The following is a 10,376-nucleotide window of genomic DNA, read 5'->3' on the forward strand; positions in this document are numbered from 1 at the left end:
AAATGCACCGGAAGTGCTCATGTACATGCACACGCGAGGCAGACTCGCCGCAACTTCCCCTAACAACCCAGGCTAAACTCCCACGTCTGACATTTGGGCCTTTCCTGACTGCGATCGGATGGAGGATTCGTGCTCAAATTCGGCCCGATGATCCGTACGTGTGCGCCCCGCTCGAGCTGATGTGGAGTGTGGCGTCGTAACGTGTATGTCATTCGTGTCCAGCTGGTGAGGACGCAAAGATCCGAGTGTGGCGGGTGCCCGAGGACGGCCTCAAGGAGACGCTGACGGAGCCTGAGCTCATCCTGCAAGGTGGGAACATCTTGACCAATACAGTTCAACAATAAGAGGACCGAATGTGCAGAAAAATCCGCAACGTCAGCATTATTGTGACTCCTCGTAGGCCACACCGAGAAAATTTACTCCATCACATTCCACCCTTTGGCCAGCGATCTGCTGGCGTCGTCGTCTTATGACCTCACTGTCCGATTGTGGAACCTGGAAGATGGAGAGCAGGTGCAGCTCCTCACTGGACACCAGGATCAGGTGGGCCCGCGTTTAATATTTGATATATGGTGGTACCTTGACTTGCTCGTGGTCATTATGTATGTTTGGCGGCCACTTACAATGAATGCGAAGCCCGGCATGCCGTTGTTGAGACATACAGAATATATCATTCTGCTTTGTTCGGGTGTGGTTGGGCTTCATTCCTTCATTGTAGAAATCCTTTGGTGTCAAACTCATTTTTTGTCGTGGGCCACGTTGTCGTTCCGTCCGTGATGATTGTGAAACCGCATAAATGTTGAATCGCCTCCACATGTTATTACATGGACGCAACAAATTGACGGATAACCACTTTTGAAATTGGAAGGGAAGGATAATAGCTCGTTCAACTGTTGTTCGAGTTACTGTAAAAAAAATAAAAAAAAAGAGGTTGGTCACAAAAAATGCTTGCAATATTTATTATATGTGACAATTAGAAATGTTGGTCCAGATTTGAGCAAAAATCACGCAAATGATTTGCCTTGGCGGGCCACATAAACTGATGTGGCAGGCCAGATAAGGCCCCTGGGCCTTGAGTTTGACACCAGCGCTTTAAAGGATGCGCTAAATCCGAGTTACTTTTTGACGCGCGCGCTCTTGTGTGGTTGCCGCCCAGGTTTTCGCCATGGCTTGGAGCCCGGATGGCAAGCTGCTGGCAACGGTTTGCAAAGATGGCAAAATCCGTGTGTACGACCCGCGCAAGTCCGCCGCGCCTGTGCAGGTTTGTGCGAGGCTTTCTTTTTTTAGTCTCATGTGAGTCGATGTAACTTGAATTAAAAACACGAAAATAACATTCTTAACTCCCGTACATGTATAAACAAACTAAATCACAAAAATGTGCACATGTCGCCAGGAGCAGGTAAGCATGAGGTGTCTTTTTATTGACTAGCAACTAAATCCTAGTTTCATGAACTCATTGTTATACGTGGAAACCGTTTTAGGAGGGTCCAGGCCCCGATGGGCACCGAGGCGCTCGTGTGGTGTGGGTTTGTGACAGCGAGTACCTGCTGGTGTCTGGATTCGACAGGTACGTCGCTCGTCAGTGGAAATGTTTATTTAGTCAACTGCAGATGGAGGCAGGGGTCATCGAGGAAGGGGAGGCCTTTTTTGGAATACTTTACAGTCAACCTCCACATATTTGTCATATTTGTTGATATTTTCTTTTCAGAACCTATCCTCTGCTATTTGCTGAAAATCTCATCTGTGCTCCTTTTGGGCTCAGGCCCAAGCAATAAAATTCTTACTTTGGCGCCATCTGGTGGAATGTTGGTGCTGTTTTTTTTTTGTTTTTTTTATTGTGTGAAAATGCCAAAAGGTGACACTAATGACAGTATCGTCTGTGGTGGTTTGGTGGTAGTTGGTTTGTTTGTGTTGAGCAATATAACAGCTGAGTACAGTTGTTTAGGCAACATCGATTCATGATTGCGTACGTTCTCGATGCATGGTGTTGATGCTTTATGGTCCCCTCCGTTTTCATTGTTTTACCACCAACTCGACCTTTAACCTATTTGGCATATGACAAAAGATTGAATGGGTTGTTTAATTTCACAATTCATGGGTGGACAGGCGCTTCCGAGACCCAAATATTTGCAGGCAACCAATTAAAAAGTCCATCTTAATGATCTATCCCCTTTCAGTTTGTGATCGATACAACACTTAAATGTGCATGTTGCCGTGTAGCCGCAGCGAGCGAGGCCTCTACTTGTACTCCGCCGTCTCCCTCTCCTCCGGCGTGGTGGCCAGCGTCTCTGTGGACGTCTCCCCCTCCACGCTGATCCCTTTCTACGACCCGGACACCGGTGTGGTTCTCCTCACCGGAAAGGCAAGGACGACCTTTGTGGCGCGGGTATTACGAATGCGATTGAAACAGTCAAAGGGTTTTGTCCGTCTTCAAGGGGGACACCCGGGTGCACATCTACGAGATCGTCCCTGAGGAGCCCTACTTTGTGGAGTGCAGCAGTTTTAACAGTCCCGAGCCACATAAGGTACGCGCTCCAATCTTCAGGATGCTCTCGTGGCCTCGTGTGTTTCCAACTCGTCTGCTCCGCAGGGCTTGGCCTTCCTCCCCAAGAGCGAGTGCAACGTGCGCGAGGTGGAGATAGCGGCGGCCCTGATGCTCACCAAGACCACCGTGGAGCCGGTGGTGTTCAAGGTGCCAAGAGTCAAGGTGAGCCAACCATCACACCCGGTGGACTCGCGTTCATTCCCTTCAACCATTTTCTATAACGCAGGGATCACTCAAACTTGTTTTCATCACGGGCCGCATTGTAGCTTTGGTCGCACTGAGGTGCTAAGGGGCCATCTTGGGGCATCTTGGTGCCATAGAACAATGTTTGAAGTGAGCTGAGGAACTTCATGTCGTGCTTTCCTCTGCGTCCTCCCTTGCAGAAAGAGTTTTTCCAGGACGACTTGTATCCGGACACGTGGGCGTGCTGGGAGCCGGCGCTGAGCGCCTCGGCCTGGCTCGACAACGCCGACGGTCAGCACAGGAAGATCAGCTTGAGGCCCGGCGACATGACGCCAGGTACGCCCGGCGTCTCGCGCGAGCGTTTCTCTCGCTCGCTGTCAACGTGACGTCTTACTGATGTGTTGTCAGTGAGCGAAGCCCCCAAAGAGGCCCCTGTGAGGAAGTACATGCCTTCGTCTTTCTACCTGGAGGAGAAGACTGACGAGCAGAAGAAAGAGGAGGTGAGGAGGACGTGAAATTTGTATGCACTCAATACGACTTTGTCGCACCGGAATGAAGTACGACGGCTTCGTTGCGTTTTTGAACTAACCATTGCAATAAGTCGAGGCAGAACGTCGAATATGTTCTCCTTTGCACGATTGCTTCGAGGAACCTAGTATCTGCTGCATAATTTGACGCCGAATGTGTCGCAGCTTCTGGTCGCCATGGTTGCCAAGCTGGGAAACATGGACGACCCGTTGCCCCAAGAATCCTTCGAGGGCGTCGACGAGGAGGAGTGGGTGAGTGGACGGCAGAAACCGAAGCCTCTGTGGGGACCGTGACGATTTCTGTGCATCACTTTTTGGAAATGGTTAAGGTTAAGGTTTGCAAACCCTTAATATAAATGTTTTTGTGGCCTCTTTCAAATTCAACATGTCAGACTTGTAGAGAACGGGACCCTTTCATCCTCTACAGTTGTAAGCGCGCCAGCACGCTCAAAATAAAGTGTGCCAAATTTGGGAACTGCACCAGGCACAGATCTCCAAGCGAATAAGAGTGGAAAAGTTCTGGTGAATTGACGGAAGGTTTCCACTAAATATCCACGGGAAGTTAAAGTTGGGGAATTAAGCGAAATATTGAGGGTACATTTAATAAAGGTGTAGCATATTCACGTCAAAATAGTCACATTTTCTTTTGTCAATCCATGCAAAAATGATGCAATTAAAAAGCATGACTTTTCAAGAGATTTGTTTTGAAGTGTAACTTCATACAGTATTTCATTGAAGAACATATAAATAGCATGGGTGTCACAGATGACCCGTTCTTGATATTTGAACGCAAACATGTAGACAGATAATATTACAATACTCACAGGCATATATTCTTGATCCTCAGCGAAGAATGACTAATATTACTGCGGCTTACTGGGGACCTGAGAGCACGACGCCCATTGAACTGAAGCAAAAAAAATGGAGTAAAAACCTTTTTTTACATTCTATTTAATTATGTCATTATATTGTTGTATTGTATGTTTTTTTATAAAGTACAATATTATAGAGAGATATTTTCCTTATTTAAAAAAAAAAAACATTACAAACATTAGTGTTGTTTTTTTGGGGGGGAGGTGGGAAGCTGGGACAGAATGTTATTTTCATTAATGTCATGAATGATGTCTTTTCTTCTCTTTTCGGCCTCGCAGGATGATTAAAAATGCTCGGAGCGAGGAAAGAGGACAGCCGCACTCTTCCACTGAAATACTCTCTCTGCCTTCCGGCGTCACTGCGACAAATTTGCCACGGATTTTGTGTCTCTCCTTTGAAATGTGACATTTTTAAAAAATATATGTGATGTTGGTAATTGTGAGCTGGGAATTTTTAAACATGTCACAAAAACAGGAATTCATCCGGCTTTTGGTTTTCTTTCACTCCGATACAAAACATCGACACTTAAATGTGCCACAAATTTATGTACAATGGCATAATCCATGTCATAAAATAGAGCTCTTTTAAAAAGTGGCATTCACTTAAAAATGTGTTTACTATTGTAGGTGTAGTTCACTTAATGGTTCCTCTTCAGAAGATATATACAAAAAAAATGATCATCTTCTAGTTGTAAATTATCTGGGAAATGTTTACTGTATGTTTGATGAAATGCTTACGAGGCAATTGTCTTCTCGCTCTATAAAATACACGTATAACTAATCATAGCAAGGACACCACAGGGTCACCAGTCTTCATATTTGGCCATGAACTGGATTTTTTACATTATTTTTTGTACTAATTATCCTGGTTATTCTTCTATTGCTACTGTATTTCTACCAGTTGTATTTGAATATTTGTATCTGTTCATATACAGTAGTTTGGGTTTCCTTTTAAAAGGCGTTTTTTTTTTTTTTTTTTTTTAAATAGCACTTCCTCCTAATGTTTATTTTTGTGAGAATTTCATTGTAGGTTTTAGTATTTCTAACTTTCTAATGTCTCTTAAATCACATTTGCAGTATTAGTCCAAATGTACCATTAAGCCATAACGGAAAGTATGTCATTTCCAAAATAAACTGGACAGAAGTTGTTTACAACCTCCGATGGATGAATGCGAACGGCAAGTGTCCTCAGTGTTGGTGCAATGATGTACTGTACTTTACTGTAATATGTATTTGCTTGTCCTTCTACTCAGATGCCATACTTTGTAATTTTCCGGATACTACTGGGATCATTTTTTTTAATGCGGTGGAGGACGTTTTTCTGGTTATAAGGTTGTTGTTTGTTATTTTTCCAACATTGTCTTGACATTAAATTTTACTTTGATTTTTGTTTGTTTGTTGTTGTGTTATTATATTGCTGTTGATCTGACTGCGCAGTGTAATAACACATTTTCTAGGTCTCATTATGAAATATATCATTGACATACTATGCATATTTTTTACTTTACTTTTACTTTTTACTTTGTCTTAAATCTAAATTGTTACATTATATAGTAAATTCCACATCATAACATTCAAAAGCTACATTTCCTCTAACTATAATTAATTTGAAAGAAAAAAAATAATCCTATACACGAGACTCCGTCTTGTGATTTTTTTATTACAGGAAAGCTCTCTTTAACATGTATTATGTAATGTGTAAAAGATGTAAAGGTGACTACATTTCTTGTAAAAATAAAATACATTTTATTCCTATAGCATTTTTCACAGACACGACTCACAAAATCTTTGTGTAGTTACAATCATACATATTTAAAATACAAAAACACCATTTACAAATCACAAACAATCAATATAATAAATAATGTTGTAAATGTTTTGGTTCACACGTAATTAGTAGTAGTTAAAGTCGTGTGACAACTAATTTGGCGCGTATTTTTAAAACGACAAAAATGGGAGGGCTTGAAAGCCAAGCTGCAGTTCCTCCTCCCCACCTTTAGGTGTCAGCACGCTAAAATGTGAGCAGCCCCCAACGCTTCGGTGAATCTTGACACTTCCGCGTGACCTTCAATGCACTTCCTTCCTGCATGTGAAAACGAGACCTCCGTCCCCAACAAGCCGTATTGCGACGTCCATATGGTAAGAAAAGGTATTTTTCCCCATCACGGCCTTCATGTAAACGTCGTCCTGTCTTCGCTTTTGTTACAGTCACGAAAGAAAAACCTTCCCACTTAATAGAAAGCCTCTTTATTATCAAATAGTGTGGTAATAGCGTAGCTGTCTTAAGCTTTTGACATTTAATGGCAGCTGAACAAAAGTGTCATGCATCCAATAGTGGGGGAGAGGCGTGAAAGCATCGATATCATTTGATAACGACTTTAATTGAAGGTCCATGTACTAGTACGCTCTGTGTCCTCATAGTAGTAGTACAAAGAAATGTAGCATACAAGTACAATGTTACTAGTGAGGCAAAACTGTGCACTATTTGACGACTGTGTGCTACTATCTCTACTTGTGACATTATACAATTCTACGAGTTAACAGCTTTGCCAAACTTGTAACATGCATTTGTCCTACTAGTATGTTGTCCAACTAGTGTGCAGCAAAGTCATACAGTAGTGGAAGGTATGGGAAGCCATTTGAGCATTTATTCCATATCCAGCGTAAGGTCCATGTACTAGTACGCTCTTGTCCTCACTGGTAAGAAAATTCAGCGAACTAGTAAAACGACTACGTGCACCTGAAGGACAACTGTGTCTTACTAGTAAGGTTGTTGTTTTTTTACACTACTGTGTGTTATTTCTGCACACTGGCAAAGAACTAAATGTCAAATAGTAGAATTTGATAATGTCACTGGTAGTACTAGTAGCACACACTTGTCCACAAGTGCACAGTTTTGCCGCATTAGTAACATCTATTTGTCCTACTAGTATGCCAAAGTTGACCTACTAGGGAGGACAAAGAGTGTACTAGTACTTGGACCTTAAGCTGGAAATCAAGGATATCGAATGAATGCTCAAACAGCTTTTCATAGTTAACAATATTCTTTTGTATTTGAATGTACCTTGCAATGACAGTCAATGCGCTACTTGTGTGGTCCATGTGTTAAATGTTTTTTTTTTTTTTCCTTTGGCTGTGTTCCACAGGCTAAGTATTTAGCACAAGTCATCGTTATGGGGGTTCAGGTGGTGGGCCGTGCTTTCGCTCGGGCCTTACAGCAAGAATATGCAGGTAAGTTTCCTCTATCAACTTCAGGAGGGTATATAATGGGTCCTGAAACCAACGTAATCTGTATTTCAAATACAGAGTCAGAAATACTATTCATCTATGACATTCTTCTCATTGGCAATATTTTCCGTACAAAGTACTGCTTCAAAGTTGTCACCCAGCCTAGATTTCTAGTGAACCAAACTCAAGTCCTCCTACTCATTATATTTCTTGAAACTAGCGATGAAACACAAATTCTCCTCGTCCTCACTAAAACAACTCTCAAAAGTTGACAGCCTGGTGAGCGACGTCAGGAGCTCAAACCCAGAACCTCTAATGTGAGGCAGACGTCATAATCATTGACTCATCGTGCTGCCCTATATTGTGCATATTTCATTTGTGACATTTTTTTCCCCTCAAAGTTCAGCGTAGTATGAAACCATCCCAACTTTTTATTAACTTGGCGGTTTTCCTCGCAGCGAGTCAGGCAGCGGCGCGGGCACGAAGCAGCGCCGGTCAGCATTCCGCCGCCGCTACCAGCCTCTCCGGAATGAGTTTACAAGAGGCCCAGCAGATCCTCAACCTCTCCAAGCTCGAACCAGAGGAAATCCAGAAGGTAAAAATGGAAAAAAAAAAGAGGAGTGATACAAGGCTGACATGGTCTGTACCTTTTCATTTCAAACAGAATGACCTCCATTTTGTTTGCATGTCCTATAGGAAATCTTTGAGGGGAAAATAATCTATTCTTGGATCAAACTGTTGCTCAGCATCAAAAACATTTCACAATTTAAAACAGTTGCTGGGTGGTATAAAGACGTGTCATTCAAGTTAGCGACTACTCACCCTGCTCCCTCTACTGCTGGGCCAATGCCGAGTACGGGCTTTTGTTACAATGACGGCAAGGGGATTGCGACGAGGCTAGCGTCTTCAGTTGGCCCAGAATGGGAAGAGAAAAAAAAGAGAGCATCTATACAGACATTTAAAAAAATGGCAATTGTATTTTCACTTATGGAGGCAGCACTTCATCACCAAATTCTATAGGACAACAATTTGTCCCTGTAGGAAATTACATGAATGTAAATAATGTCTTTCAGAGTCAAACTGTCGCCAAAGATTTCTAACAGTCATACAAGTTTAAAACTAACCTTTTTTTTTTTTAATCAGTAAAATGCTTAGTGTTGGACTTGAAATTGGCGCGCATAAGGGTGTGATGCAAAAGCAGGAAGACCTCACACGTCTCACTTTTTAACATTCTGGAGTTTCCCCACAAGTGTCGCCAACCACTTTTACGAAATTGTATAAAAAGCAAAACTTAACTTTAAAATCCTGTTTTGTTTTGTTTTTTTAAATCACCCCAAGACTGACACTTATTGTTTTTTATTCTATTCCAGAACTACGAACATCTTTTCAAAGTCAACGACAAGTCCGTGGGCGGTTCATTTTACTTACAATCAAAAGTAAGTACACTTGAGCTTTTTGCTTTGAGGCAGTTTCTCTGTTGCTATGGTTACGCTGCACTTAAGCAGGTTCTCAAATGTGAACGTGGCAGCTTGTATTTGTTGGGAAAACGGAATTATTTACAAGACCATTAGCTGATGTCAAAAAGGAACCTCTGCAATCACCCCAAACCATATCGCCGGCCCTGGCCATGTTGGACGCCATTGTGACTTTGTCTCTGTGTGCAGGTGGTGAGGGCTAAAGAGCGTCTAGACGAGGAACTAAATATCGAAGTCCAACAACAACAACGGCAACAACAAAAGCAGCAATCACAGCAAAACACGGAAACGTGAAGTTTGAAACCGCAACCACGCTCCCTCCTCGTCGCCTGTAAATTATACCCCAATAAATGTCACCCTTTCTCTATCTGTCCACTTTGTCTTTTGACGTCCTCAGTGGGAGTGTTAGGGCCACGCTGAAAAGGAGCAAAATGGCCTGCTACCAGAATCACATGACAATACAAACAAGTCCTAATTCATCCATCCATCCATTTTCTGTACCGCTTTATCCTCGCGATGGTCGCGGGAGCGCAGGAGCCAATCCCAGCGCTCATCGGGCAGGAGGCGGGGCTACACCCCGAACTGGTTGCCAGCCAATCGCAGGGCACACATAAACAAACAACCATTCGCACTCATGTTCACACTTACCTTAAGAGTCTCCAATTAACCTACATTGCGTGTTTTGGGGGTGTGGGGTCCTAATTCTCAAGAATAAATTAATGTTACAAGGCGAAAAAACATTGGAACAGTATGCTCATTTTGTGGGAATGTGTAACAAATGCATGAAAATGCATTTTACTAGAATCAATTATGGATTACAAGAAAATAAACCAATTTATAAAAAATAGAAAAACAAAACAAAAAAAACTACATAAATCTCAAGAGAATAAACTAAAAAGGTGTAGTTTTACAAGAATAAAAAACTGGAAGATTTTTTTGAAATGTTATTGCACAATCATAATAATATGAAGGGGTATCAACTTATTTTGTGAGAAGAGTTGTAGTTACGTCATTTATGTTTTAATATTACACAAAATGTACTTAAGTTGTATTATTACCAAGGGAAACAAATATCTTACCACACAAAAACTGCAAATTTTAAATTTGTAATATGACGACAACTGATGTGGCCCTTGTAAATAACCCCCCACCCCTATTTGCTTGGGGCCCCCTTGGCACACTTTGTGGCAGCACCACGAACCGTCTCAACATTGAGCTTTCAATTGGGTCGGCAAAGAGATGCTGGAGTTCTGTCCAGCTTTTTTCTCCTCAGGCAGCGAGCAAAGGTGTGAAGCCTTTTCTTCCACGGCAGCCCTTTAAAATTTCGTCCATGCCTTCTTCACATCTCTGCCGGATCACTGTGATACACTTTACTCGGGATTCATCCAGTCCTCACTCAAACGTCTCCAGTTAGTCCAGAATGCTGATGCTACCCTCTTAACTGGAACAGGTCAGAGGGAGCACATTACTCGCATCGTAGCCTCCCTTCACTGGCTGCATGTGCAGTTCAGCGTTCATTTGTTTTCAAATCTCATGTCCCTGGTCC

General features: G+C 42.6%; 1 protein-coding gene across 4 annotated transcripts in view; it reads left to right on the plus strand.

The window, feature by feature from the left end:
* The window catches only part of LOC133465688 (mitochondrial import inner membrane translocase subunit TIM16-like), a 92,977-nt gene extending 83,780 nt beyond the window's left edge, over positions 1-9,197 (plus strand). For 2 of the 4 annotated variants that reach the window (XM_061748721.1, XM_061748722.1), the window contains 11 exons: positions 223-309; positions 401-543; positions 1,157-1,261; positions 1,482-1,567; positions 2,221-2,362; positions 2,436-2,525; positions 2,591-2,707; positions 2,929-3,064; positions 3,137-3,228; positions 3,421-3,507; positions 4,407-5,516. In XM_061748721.1, the coding sequence (XP_061604705.1) occupies positions 223-309; positions 401-543; positions 1,157-1,261; positions 1,482-1,567; positions 2,221-2,362; positions 2,436-2,525; positions 2,591-2,707; positions 2,929-3,064; positions 3,137-3,228; positions 3,421-3,507; positions 4,407-4,415 (1,094 nt within the window). In that variant the 3' untranslated portion in view covers positions 4,416-5,516. Of the gene's footprint in view, positions 1-222; positions 310-400; positions 544-1,156; positions 1,262-1,481; positions 1,568-2,220; positions 2,363-2,435; positions 2,526-2,590; positions 2,708-2,928; positions 3,065-3,136; positions 3,229-3,420; positions 3,508-4,406; positions 5,517-6,110; positions 6,267-7,273; positions 7,359-7,813; positions 7,951-8,725; positions 8,792-9,019 lie in introns of those variants that run through there. The other 2 variants (XM_061748724.1, XM_061748723.1) reach the window with 2 other exon arrangements.
* The last annotated feature ends 1,179 nt before the right edge of the window (positions 9,198-10,376 follow it).

The sequence above is a fragment of the Phyllopteryx taeniolatus genome, chromosome 16 (genome assembly GCF_024500385.1).
Source record: "Phyllopteryx taeniolatus isolate TA_2022b chromosome 16, UOR_Ptae_1.2, whole genome shotgun sequence".
NCBI classification, from domain to species: domain Eukaryota; kingdom Metazoa; phylum Chordata; class Actinopteri; order Syngnathiformes; family Syngnathidae; genus Phyllopteryx; species Phyllopteryx taeniolatus.